The sequence below is a fragment of the Calliphora vicina genome, chromosome 5 (assembly GCF_958450345.1).
Source record: "Calliphora vicina chromosome 5, idCalVici1.1, whole genome shotgun sequence".
Lineage (NCBI taxonomy): Eukaryota > Metazoa > Arthropoda > Insecta > Diptera > Calliphoridae > Calliphora > Calliphora vicina.
Window position 1 is genome coordinate 86,571,190 of NC_088784.1, and position 14,140 is coordinate 86,585,329.

Sequence of the window (14,140 nt, forward strand, 5' to 3'; positions counted from 1 at the left end):
TAAGTGACAATACAATGAAAACTTTTTTGAAAACTATATTCCATGTTTTCAGTTTTCAAAACCATGACCTTTTACTAATTACATTTATATGAATATTTTGAACATAAATTCAAATGTACTAGGTTTTCTAGTTTAACAAAAATACATTTATAGGATGTGGTTAATTAATATTCTTAGTATTGGCAAAACAATGGAAACTTTTAAATATTTTCACGAAAAAAGAAAGCAGACTAAAACATTAAGAATATATAAGAAAACGATGTAAAAAGCATCATGTTTTATCGTTATTTCAATATTTATTTTTGACTAACCATTGCTCCTAAGGAAATACCTTACGGTTGAAACTATTTATCAGTATGTTGATTAACCCTTTCCCTGTCCATCATATGTATTGCACAGCAAGTTTCTTTCACACGTTCGTGCATCACATATGATTCAAAAATTATGTTATTTTTCAATTAACAAAAAAACCTTTGGACGTACGGCAAATTTTTTTTGTATGGTGACAGGCAAAGGGTTGAAACGCCTACTTTATATTCCATAAATTGGAAGGAGTGCAGTTTTTTTATAAAAATTTTTATTTTGTTTTGTTTAGAAAAAGTACCAAAAATCAATTATATTTTTTTCCTTTATTAGTCCGAATTTCAAAAAAGTATCAAAAACACATTCGATATGTTGTTAAGAAGAGAACAATTTCATTTCCAATTTATTCCTATCTTTAATACTTTAGAAAATAAGTTAGGTAAACAAAAGTACCAAAATTAGACTTTAAAGGTACAATTATCAAAAAAAGGTATTCATTTGCTTTTTGAAGTTTGATTCCATCTGTCTTAATTTCGGAGATATTAAAATAAAATCAGGGGCCAAATTACCGCATTCGATATCGAGTAAAATTATCGTAATTTAGTACATTTTAGCAAGAAATTAAGTACATTTTATCATAGTTTCGATATCGAAATCATTTTTCAATACGATAGCTCATTCGATCACGAATGAGGTAATTTGGCCCCAGTTTTTTAAACATGTAAGTAAACGTAGTGATGTAGGCAAAGGGTTTAGATTCCTGCTTTGTAACAGAAAACAACCTGGGTTCGAAACTTTAAAAAAAATTCTAATAAAAGTCACAACATAAAATAGGGAAAAAATACTTTTGAAAAAAGTATGTGTACTGGCATCTTTTCCCTTTCTACACGTTAGTAATCGAATTTCAAATAGTTAGTGAGTTAGTTTTTGAAGGATTTTAGGATTGTCTGTTTAAGTTCGTTAATGTTAGAGAATAAATGTTCTGTATTACCCCGTTTTTGGCCCTTTTTTGTCCCCCATGTGGAAATAATTCTCGATAATGTTCCTATTAATTATCCATAATACGTACTATTTGAAAATAATAGTTCATTTAATTTTTATTGAAAAAATATATTTTGATAAAAAAGTACCAAAAAAGAATACAATTTTTAGGCCTAAAGAATTCGAATTTCAAAAAAGTACCAAAAGGATTTCTAGTCTATATTTTTTTTTAAATTTAAAAAAACTTTTTTTAAAAAAAATTTAAAACAATTTAAAAAAAAAATATTTTTTTGAATACAAATACTTTTAAAAAAAATATTTTTAAGTATAATTTGGTAAAGGGTATATAAGATTCGGCACAGCCGAATATAGCTCTCTTAATTGTTTTGATTAAAGTCGGACGCATTTAAAATATTATTTCTAGGTTTATTTCTTTTGGAGATATAGCGGTACAGTTTTTACCCGTTTTTGGCCAATTTATCTTCCTTAACGATATAATTTCCAAAAATACCTTATTGTAAAAGGAACCCATTACCCGAATTTCATTAGCCCAGTCTCCAGATTTCAATCCCATATGAAATTGTAGATCGCAAAATACGGACTGAAAATTATACCACGAAGGATTGACAAAATAGTTCAAAGGAGACGATTGATTATTTAATTTGTTCAATACGTGGAACAACAAAATACTGAGTCACTAAAAAGGCCAGACAATTTTTGTAAAAATTAAATCTAAGTTTGTCATTGTTTTGTCAATACCATAATAATGAATACCTTTTAGTTTGTTTTCTAATTTCAAAATTGAATTAATTATGTTCTTATTCTTGGTTTTTAATACATTATATGAGGGGCCGCAGAACAAATGGTACTTTTTTGAATTTTTTTCAAATTGATTTTTTGGTATTTTTATAATGTTTAAATTTTCAAAAATGAAATACTAAGAATTTTCTTAAGATTTTTTTTTGGATTGTGACCTATTAATGGATTATTGAGAAATAATTTTTACTTTGATTTTATTTTATTTAATAAATAAGTTATTATTAAAGATTTGTATAAATTTATTTATTTGAAATGATTTTATTGTGAAAAAGCTTTCTACTTCCGTTTTAAATAAATTTTGATACCAAAAATATTTAAATTCAAAGGCCATTTTATTGTCACTCTCTTTGTTTTTATTTTAACCGTTAACAACTTTTTATAGATTTTTATGGACAGAAATATTTAAATTATCTTTTTTTATGTTTAAAAATAAACTTATATGCTTTTATCGGCCATCGCCCGGTATTAATAATTTAAATTGTCTAATTTCTTTTTCAAATGAAAAGTAAATAAAATTTGCAAATTTTTTTAATTCAAAATAGGAAAAAAAACAACTCAAATGATATGAAATACAACAGAAAAGAAGTAAACAAAGTCATGGACTTTTTTATAGCTTGTTTTTTTCTTAAGAAAACAAAATTTAAATATTTATTAAGTTAATTCGTAATGAAATATTTGTATGTGTGTTAAAAATAAATTAAAATGCTTGTTTTCAAAATTTTTTTTTATAAAAATAAATATTAATTTAAATGTCTGGCTTTTTAGCACATATTAACCTACACCAAAACTCAATTTACTACTTATACCTGCAGTAATGGAATTGTATCAAGATAATGAAATAACAAAACCCCTGTTCCAAACTGCTACTCCTTTTTAAACAACTATGTCAAATAACAACTCTGTGATAAATAACATCCCTGTGTTACAATACAACTCTGTATTGCATTACATTTCTCTTTCTAACTGCAATTTATTTTCATAAACACATTTTGTTAAATTTAATAAACTTTTTTTAATAAATATTTTCGAAAGTGGTTGTTTTGCTACTTATTATGGAAAATTTTTGAAATTTCTTTAAAAAAAAACACAAACAACTGATAAAATAAAACTGTCTACCAATTTTATTTTTATATTTATGATTTTTTTTTAGCAAACGATTTGATTTGATTGCTATTTATAGTACAATTTACTCAACAAATTTACCAGCTACTGACTGATGCAACAAAAACATTAAAAACACCAACAAATTAGTAACGTTTTAATAATATTTAAATTTCATTTAACTGGTTTCTGTTTTTATGATTTAGCGGCGATAAGATAAAAAACTCGTACATAACTTTTAGCTGTGTTAACTTATTATAAAAACATATGTCACTAGATCACAAGTCCAATATTTTGCCAAAAATAATTATTCAATTTTGTTGGTGTTTTTTTTATTGAATGAAGTCAGTGCAAATAATATACACTTAAAGATATTTTATTTATAAAATTTCCAGCTACGTCAAGTCAAAAAAAAAGTGCGTCATGTTAAAAATTCCAACAATAAAATATCATTCACTAAAACATTTATTGTTGGTTTAAGATCAGTTGAAAGAAAATTGAAAATGAAAGCACTAGTCCTAAAAATTATACACAAAGTGACACTTGTAATTTCTATCACTTTTCCTATATTCAGCTCATCTTTTGTACATACGTCATTTGTGGGTGTGTCAAATAATTGATTTTGTTTTTTTTTTTTTTTGTTGATATCACCCTTAAAATGGTTAAGTCCATTCGCGAAAATTTACCCATTCATCATTATGAGTACACAAGGAAATTGATTTAAGTGTTAGATTGATATAAATAAAATTCTATTACTGATTTATCAATTACTAAGAGTATTTTTAATATTGCAAATAAAAAGTAATCTATTTTTTTCATTCAGATAAAATCAATTTTTTTAATTAAAAAATATAACATAGAACAATACATTATCAATAAATATGTATATGTGTATACATATGTATTATAAATAAATTTTTTATTTATTTCCAAAAACAAAAAATATTTTGCAAATTTTATCTGGTATTTTTTCAAATTATTTTCAAGGTAAAATATTTATAATTATTTTGTGCAAAAATTGTTTTTGAAATACAAGAAACCTTAAAATAAAAGCTCTCAAAAAACTAAATCCAAATAAAACAAGTTCCAAAGTTCATTTTTAAACAAATTCAAAAGAAGCAGTTTTTTTAATATATTTTTGTCTAGCCAGCGGCATTTATTAAGTTTTACGACTATTTTTTCCTCTTACTGCACCAAAATTTTATTAAAGTTTTTTTTTGGAAAGAAATAAAGAAAAATAGAAAACTAATGGAGACAGACGCTTAAGTGGCTGACTCACTACAATAAAAACCAAAATACTTCTCGAAACTTCGTTTCAACAAAATAATATTTTAGAGGAGGGTTAAGTTAAAATGATCTAAGACCAAGAGAAGATGATGCTATATGAAGATCTTTGAGTTGATATGAAAGAGTAAAACACACTTTGTTTATTATTTGTGGTTGAATGAAAAATATACGAATTGTATGGTACTTTTTTCTCTCATTTGCATTTGAATTACATACAAATTGGCGTTGTTGTTCTAAATTTTAAACAAACAGATTTTATACATATTTAAAAACCATTTTTGACTTGTATTTCGCTATGCGTATGAGTATTTTTTTAATCTTAGAGCAGGCATGGACAATTGAGATTTTGAAATGAATGCAAAACAAAGAGTACTTTTTAAGATTAAAAGTACTAAATGGATTAAAGCAAATAAATTATGTGCTATCGGAAACCATATGGACTACCAAATGTTGTCCACAAGGGGACTTCTAATGTTGATATCTTGAGGAGAAACTTAAAGACTTGGGTTTCCGCACATAATTCGCCAGATATTTAGCAATACATATATGTGATAGGATGTAGCCGACTCTTAATCTTTCCATTAATTGGTGCCTGTCATTTAAAACACACAGATTTCGGAGACTTATTAAACCGACTTTGAACGGTTCGAATATTGAGTTTCCTGGGGAGGTAAAGTATAAACTTTGCCATTATTGCTACAAAAACTTTAGCCTTAATAGTCTTATGTCTTGGACTATCGGGAAGTCTATAAGAGCACTGTATGTCTGTCAATGGCTATATGGTATCTGCTCAGCTGAGGATATTAAAAGGCCCATACTGACCTACGATATAATGTTATGATGGCGAAAACTGGAAAAGGTCAATGCCAATTGAATATCCATCACAGGGGTCATCGCGTCGTATGTTATAAGTATGGGAGTTGTCATGGAAACTAACTAGGAGGTAAACAGATTAACATTGTGCTGAATATCCGGTAATGAGGAACCTTCTTTGGTATCTCTAATGAAAATACATTTGGCCAATGATTTGGCAATATCTGTGATAGGGAATGAAAACGTAACGATATAGAAGAGAAAATTGGTGCAAGCGAAGAGGGCTGACAATTAACCCGACCAATATTATACTCATGTCAGTTACAACCAACACACAGATGCATGTGACTTTTTAAACTGGCTTTGACCGTTTCGAATATTGAGTTTCCTGTGGGATTTTGGCTACAAAAACTTTAGCTTTAGAAGTTGTCATGGACTAACTTTCATTTCATCTCTGAACGAACTAGGAGGCATAACAGATTAACATTGTGCTGGATATCCGGTAATCTCGGGACAATCTAGTAACTGACTGTTTGGAAACTTTTGTGGGACCGGAACCTTCTTTGGTATCTCTAATGAATATATCTTGAATTTAATATCATTTAAGTCTGAGTTTGTTTGCCATTACGGATCAGACAAACTAAATGATTTATCTTGCTGTAGATGACTTATACGAGGTTTACATTGTGACTTTAAGTCGAGAGGGGTGGAGTAAAAGCCAATTAAAAATAGAGTTGTGGAAATTGCATCGTGTAATCTCAGAATCTACTATCGCTTGATAAGGTCGATCTTAAGATAGTTATGGGATTGTTTAATTAACATTGTGGTCTTAGATATAACCGCTGCTGCTACGGCACTGTGTAGATTCTGTAGGTAGGGGAAAATACCTCAGACCATGTACTATTTGAGTGTCCCAGCTGAGGTCATGTTGGCCATATTGGCTCCAGGGATACTCTGGATTTTGAGCTTCATTCGTGAACATATAAATTATGAGACCATTATAAGATTTAAAAGAGTTTTTGGAAGTCATAAAGTTTATTTTTGCTTCGAAAATGTTGAATTTTGTGCCAACGTAGCGTCATATCCGGGAAGTTTTGCTTTACTTCTTTAATTTGAAAGAAAGTGCCGCTGAAGCACACCGATTACTCGCCAAATCTTATGGTGAATGTGTTCTAATGTTTGCAACGTACGAGATACGGTTTGTTCGTTTCAGAAGTTTTGATTTTGACATGGAAGACAAAGACCGCCCAGGCCAGTAAAATACGTTTGAAGACAAAGAATTCGAGACATTACTCCATGAAGATTTTTGTATAACTCAACAAGATCTTGCAAAAGCATTGGGAGTTACTCAAGCAGCAATTTCAAAACGTTTGCGAACAGCAGGATTCATTAAAATGCAGGGAAATTAGCTACCACACGAATTGAAGCCGAGAGACCTTGAAACCCGATTTCGCATGTGCTAAATGATGATTGAAAGCTATAAAAGAAAATCATTTTTGCACCGAAACTTTACTTGCGATAAAAAGTGGATCCATTACAATAACCCGAAGCGTAAGAGATCTTATGTGAAGCCCGGCCATAACCCGAATCGACTCCAAAGGCAAATATCCATGGCTTTCTCTGGCTACTGAAATGAATGACCATCACAGGGAACCTTTACTGATTCGTTTAAAGCGAGCATTGGCTGAAAAAGAACCAGAATGAAACCGTAATATTCCATCATGACAACGCTCAGCCACATGTTGCAATACCTGTTAAAATCTATTTAGAGTACAGTGGTTGGGAAGTTATGCCTCACCCGCCTTATAGTCCAGACCTTGCTAATATTTGTTTCGATCGATGTAGAAGGCTCTCTGAGATACGCTGAGATACTTTGGAGTATCCGATATGATTCGTCTTTTGGCTCGGAATCTATATGTTTCCAGAAATATGGGTAAATGTTATAGCTAACAATGGCCATAGTTAACAAATTTTGAACTGTTTAATAATAAAGCATAACTGCCGCAAATTTTATTAAAATCGGAAATGTCAAATCCAACAGCTCCCACTATATTACGATATTAATTTTGACACCCTGTTGCTTTATAATTTGAATCTGTTTTTCTTTGCAATCTCCTCCACTGTGCTGTTGGTAGTGTTATAATAAACAATTTTATTTTTCTACAAAGAATACAGTTTATTGATCCAATTTATCTGAGATAATTAACATAGTACCCCATTATGTCTTCTCCTAATTACCACATACAATGAAATTTAATTTAATGTTAACTCGATTCTTTAACAAATATTTGCTGATTAGCAACTTTATTCTGCGACATTGATGTCATTTAGGAGGTAAATAAAATATGATACCATGTAATAGTACCAAAAAATGTTTATTTAATTATAATAAAATGTAAATGGAAAAATTATATACAATTGGGTGGTCAACGAATAAATAACCCAGGAAATAATTTATTTGAAAATGTAATTATTAAGGCAAATATCTAGTAGATTAAAAAGTGTCTCTGTTATTTTTAAGGAACTGAATAAAACATTTAAAATACATCTTGTAAAATAATCTATGGACTTGTTAAAAAAATATATTTAAATTATAGCTAAATTGAAATGCTATGTGGGTAAGCTCCCCCCAAAGTTTCTCTTCAAATGGAAACAAAATAACGATTTCCTAACGAGAGTAAATATTCGTACATACCTACATAAAGTATAGTAGGGAGGCCCTTTTGTTGCACTTTTTGGATTTTCGATGCTGCCAAGGTCTAAAATTGTTCTCCGTTATCTAACAACATAATGCAAATTTGAGCAAAATCGATCAATTCCGGTGAATTAATAGAAATATTTTCTTTCCCGGAAATTCCTGGGCCACCCTATAGTGTAAAGTGTGTAATACACAAAATTATAAAAATCGATAAAAAAACTCCCACAAACAAAACCAACAAAAAAAATCGCTTAAATGAACACACAGTAGAGTAACCTTCAAACATATTAAGGACTAAAGAGGATTATGATACATTAAACCATTAAGAATATGTGTATCTGTCATCTAAACTTAAGTTATTAAAGTATATGAAAATAATTTACACCGGATATTGTTGCAAAAACTTACCTCTGAAGCTATTTTTTCCTGTATAAGTTTACCGGTATGACCAAATTTCGCACGCTGATCTAATTCGGGCACATAATTCGTTTTGCTGTCTTCAGGTTCGGAGATACTTAAAGCGGTAGCCTTACAGCGTTTGGAATGGATGGACAATGAGGAGCCATTAAAAGGTTTAAAGTTTTTAAACGATTTACTACTGCCACTACTGATGCTTAACAACCACAATTGTTTAATTGACGATGTAGAAGAACTTTTAAACATTATTTTTTAACACACCCAACGACAAAAATGAAATTACTTTTTCTTCTTCTATTAGTTTACAAGAATTGTAGTTTTTTTTTTATTAGATTTCTGTTTTAAAATTTCTTTTCTTTATGCAAAATTCTTATAATTCAGTCTTTTAGGTTAAAAACTTGTTGTGGTTATTTATAATTTTTTGGTTTTAAATTTTCTAATAGAAATCTTTATATTTGTTAACACTCAATAGAAATTTTATTGAAATCTTTCGCTTTATTTTCTATTTTCTTGACGACTTCTTAATTTTGCAAACGTTTTTGCCGATTTCTCACAGTCTACTAAATTTAAAGGTAACAGAAATGAACTCATAAGTCTCTGCTTTTGCCGCTTTACTACCAAACGAGTCAAAATTATATGTGGTTGTTGTTGTCGTTTTAGTTTTATTCATTCCCCAAAAAGAAATATTTTGTTTTTGTTGTTTCTATAGAAATGATTTTGTTTCTGTTTCCTACACACACTCATGCATACAAATGTTTACACATACATACACACATTTTTACCACGTTTGGTTTGTTGTTGTTTTTAAATATTTCCATCATTTCTTCTTTTATTTACTTTTGAGCGGCTATTTCATATTGTGGCCACTGTTGCCAGATTTAACGGTATTTTTACCGCCAAAAATTACCCATTAATGCCTTGACGATTTTTCTCTAATTTTAATGATTTTGTAAAGACAGAATTTCTTCTAAATTAAGGCATATTAGACCAGGTGGTCGATTCTGGTTCTGTGAAACGGTGAAATGAAAAGTTTTTTCATATTTTCATAGAGTTTCCGATTCTCGTTTAGTGAAAAAATTATAAATAAATTCAAATGTTTTCACATGTTAAGAAAAAGTTGAATAAAGCAAATTGAAGAACGGGAATCGCAATTTGTGTAATTGTGAAATGATAATATGAAAAGTTCTTATGAAAACTAAAATGAAAAGTTTTTTTCATTTCACCGTTTCACAGATCCAGAATCGACCCCCAGTCAAGATATTGAAATAGAAATTCGAATACATAATTGCCAAATATTGTTACGTTTTAAAATTTTCAAAACGTTGGTTTATTTCCTTTAAATAAACCGGATACTTTTGATTGCAAATAAAAGCCGTTTAGTAGTTTAAAAATTGTAACAAATCTTTATTTATTTAAAATGTACAACAGATTTAAATAGTCACTCAATGTTTTTTATACATGTTTATAAATTTGCAGAAACACAGACACACTTTATAATGTACACGAATTCACTTGAAAAACACAGCTGATGTATATTCGAAAAGCGTCTCTGATAAACTCACTAACGACTGCAACCTCTGTCACTATTTATAACACTGCCATCTGCACTTTAGATTGCTCTTTAACTGTCAAAGTTCGTATATTCTAGAGCTTTCTAATACATACGCAATCTGTGGTGTACTTTCTACAATGTTCTATAATTGAATATTCGAATTCGAATATACGGTCGCAGCAAATAGCGTTGCCAACTTACAATCAATGGTCAACTGAAAGCTTTTATTCAATGTTAATAATGCCCACAGATATGTTAAAGTTTGGGCACTGCTATTTGAAAGCATTATGCAACTTTAAATCAGCCGTTAAGATCGTTATATTTGAATTCAAGTACAATTTCGTAACAATATGTTTTCTTACTAATTTGGATATGCTGATTAAGAACCTGATACTTTAAATTGACTAAAGCCATTTTGAGATATCGCTCATTTTATGTTTATATAGGTATAATTATATTTTTATAAGCCGAGTATAAAATAAATGATGAACTTCCTATTCGAATTAATTCATATATAAGTAATATTGAACCGAAACCCTAAGATTCTGGTCCCTAAATAAATGGAATAATTTATAAGATTTGAAAAGCGTAATACCCTCATACACTCTTAAAATCTTGTAAATTATGCCATTTATTTTGGGGCATTGATAATGGACCAGTATCTAAGGGTCTCTCCATAATTTGAACCAATCAGAATCCTAAAAACCGTAGGGCATTTTTTCTAAATCCCGGAAAACAAAAACATAATATCACCAAAGTATATTTAAATAAATATAAAACAAAAATTTTGTGAACAATTTTTGGTGAAAAAATATTGGGGAAAAATAGTTGAACAAATCGGGGTATTCGCAGGTTTTTAATTATATATCAGCCATTTGTGCTCCGGGCTATAGCGGTTATACTGTAACAATAACGAGTGTAAGTTATTTGGTGGTTCAGCTGTCTACAACGATACAGAATATGAAAAATGTGGAAATTACAAACGGAATTACAATCTTATATTAAGGGTACTCATTTAAACGCTTAAGTTTCCCAATTGTTTTGTGCAAATTTGCGCGACGTGTTTCATGAACCCACCTTATCAATTTTGTGCAAGTTTATACATTAAATTTCTCTCTATTTGATATAAATGTCAAATAAAAATAAATTCAACAAAAGCCTTAACAAATTTTTCAAATTGTATAAATTTTAATTTTAAAAATGTTGAATGAAAGTTAAATCTTTGGAACAAACGGTGATATACAGAGTTTGCAAGATTTTGTTTATATTCTAGCTGTTGATTAATGTTTTCATACACAATGCCATTTAATGCAATCATTCTGTTACAGAATTTTCACATGCACAACATTTTTATATTTTATTTGATTTTTATTTCTTATTAATAAAAGTAAACAAAAGCAGCTGATTCATCAAATGCACAATAAATTCAAGTTTGCGAGTCTATATTGTCGCGCAAACTTATCGGGGTTGTGCAAACGAATTTCCATACATTTTTTGACAGTTCATTTGCGAGAGTGTAAAAATGCACAGATTGCACAGTTTGCGAGGCATTTAAGCGTTTACATGAGGACCCTTATTACCTCTCATGGTGAAGAACATTATTAAATTCTGAAAATAGAAAACAAACTGACAAAACAATGGAAACTTAGGTTTCATTTTCACATTTTTTTTTTTGACTCAATATTTTGCCTTGTTTTTATTGCTGCTTCACAGCGACAATGCATTGAACCAAGTAAAGAATCAATCGTCTCTTTTGAAATATTTTTACATTGCCTGAAAACCGCATCTAATAAAGAATCCTTCGTGGTATAACTTTGAGTCCGTATTTTGCGCTCTACAATTTCCCATAGATTTTCTATGGCTTTGAGTTCTGGCCACTTCAAACACATATGTACGTCACTCGTTTACAACCCTAGAGGTGTGTTTAGAGTCATTGTCGTGATGTAATCTCCAAACTAGGTACAAATTTTACTCAGCTGATGGATACATAAGATTGTTTAAAATGGAATATAAATTTGACCCAAACCTTGTTCTGAAAAATAGTCCCACTTCATAATATTGTTACTTGGAGTCCAGTCAAATGCTCTCTCATCTCTGCCTATTAAATTGTATTTGAATTCATCCATTTATGTCTGGGACAGTTTAAATGTTCATTAGCAAATATTATACCAATGTGATAGCAATCCAGACCAGCCTCATTTATTTTGCAGCTAACAGTTAGAGAACTAATTATCAGTTTTAGATTATTCCTAACCTCCCAGGCACTAATTTTGGGAATTTCTTACACTCTTTTCCTATTAAATTATCTTGACTTAAGGTAGTTTAACGTAGACTTCCTCCCAAATGTTAAATGTTTACAATACGATGCACATATTTTTATTTTTTTAATACATTACAATGAAAGTTGTATTTTTTGGCGAAAGAGTAGAGAAAATGATGTAAGATTTTTACAGTGGCTAGATAAGATTGTACGTCGATTACTTGCAAAAGTGAAAAATGTTGAGTTCACTCTCTTTAAAGGAACCAGTTCGATATCGGTAATAAATTTAGAACAGAGATAGAATTTTTTTGTTTTGACTACATGAAATAGTCAGTTTGGCGAATTTGTTTAATTTATCTGGCAACTATGGTTGTGCCGTTTAGTGATTCTTGAATGTAGTGAATTCGTTTTATCAGCAACAATGAAAAACATATATAATTTTATTCCCCTCAAACATTCTCTTTCGCTTCCCTCTAATTCATCAAATAGAGAGTGCTTAGAGAAAAAAACGTGTTTGTGTTCTTTCTTATCACGGTTTGTTTTATTTTGAGGGTGGCTAATTATACTCACGCACATTCATCCATGTGCATATAATGAGTGAGAGATATCGTTTGAGTGTTTAAAAGAGTGTTGCCAGTGATAACTAGACCTGTAGTTTATGGATTGAGTCCACATTTACAAATTATTTAGCCATAAATATCTACGTCCACGTGCAATTTTTTAGACCAAGAATATCCATATGTGGTTCCAAAACAACATCCCAAGTGGTCCAAAAAATCAAACTTATAAATGATATAGCATTGATTCAGTTTCTAATTAAAATCGGGAAAATTGACCCACAAAATTTACCTTTTTTAAGTTTTTTTAAGATTTTTTTCATATTTCTCGCAAAATAAATATGTATGCATAAAAATATTGGTATAATGGGAAAGGTCTTTGAGAGGTGCATTCAATGACATTTCTTAAGTCCAAAATATTCAAACTTTTGTAATTTATTGCAAATATTTTAATAAGAACAGGCAGGTTTTTGTGGGTTGGATAAACTTGAAGAACTAACATTAGTAAATGCTACCGGGCGAAGCCGGGTCGGTCAACTAGTATGTATATAAAAATGAAATGGTCCATGTATGTAATGGCATCACGTGAGAACGGCTGGAGCGATTTGGCTGATTTTTTTATTCGAAATGGTTTATAAAGAAAAAAAAACAACAATTCGGAAATTTTAATTTTTAATATATTGCTTTCTTTTCACTTCTCACTTTCTTAATAAGCTGCATCTTTTGGAGAAGCTTGAAGAAATAACACTAGTAAATAGCTACCGGGCGAAGCCGGGGCGGTCTGTTATAAATCTCACGGGTTTTTAGAAATTTAATCAGTTTTTTATATGTATTAGATAAAGTTTTTAAATTAAGAACATTAATTGACTTTTGATCTGTTATAAACTGAAACAATATTGAAATTATTATATGAATTAACATGTATATACAATAAACAAATGGCAACACTGGTTTGTATGAGTTATTTTTAACGGTTTTAAGCTCTTTAGAACTATATTCTCTCAATTGGTGTATTTTTGTTTGAATAAAGGGGTTTTTTATTTAAAATAGAGAGTGAATGTGTACTCAATACCAGAAGAGGAAAATACAGTATTATTGTACTTTTTCCAGTACCTTTTGACTGCCAAAATAGGAACGTTGAACTTTGGGCCACCAAATGAATTCGATATTAACAGAAAATACTTATTAATTTTACATTTTACAAATTTTCACTCAAAGTACTTGCTTGCATTATAAAAACAGCACAGAAGTTTTGAGAATTGTCTCCAGCTGTAAAGTATTTATTAAGAAACCATTCAAATAATTTAGCAATTTCAAAATTTTCATTATCCACCTCTGCTCTATATATTAAA

At 29.7% G+C, this 14,140-nt stretch overlaps 1 protein-coding gene across 1 annotated transcript in view; it reads right to left on the bottom strand.

The window, feature by feature from the left end:
* GLS (Glutaminase) overlaps nt 1-8,781 on the bottom strand; it is a 42,754-nt gene extending 33,973 nt beyond the window's left edge. The window contains exon 1 of the mRNA XM_065511125.1: nt 8,411-8,781. Within this exon, the coding sequence (XP_065367197.1) occupies nt 8,411-8,665 (255 nt within the window). The 5' untranslated portion in view covers nt 8,666-8,781. The remainder of the gene's footprint in view (nt 1-8,410) is intronic.
* Nucleotides 8,782-14,140: the final 5,359 nt, after the last annotated feature.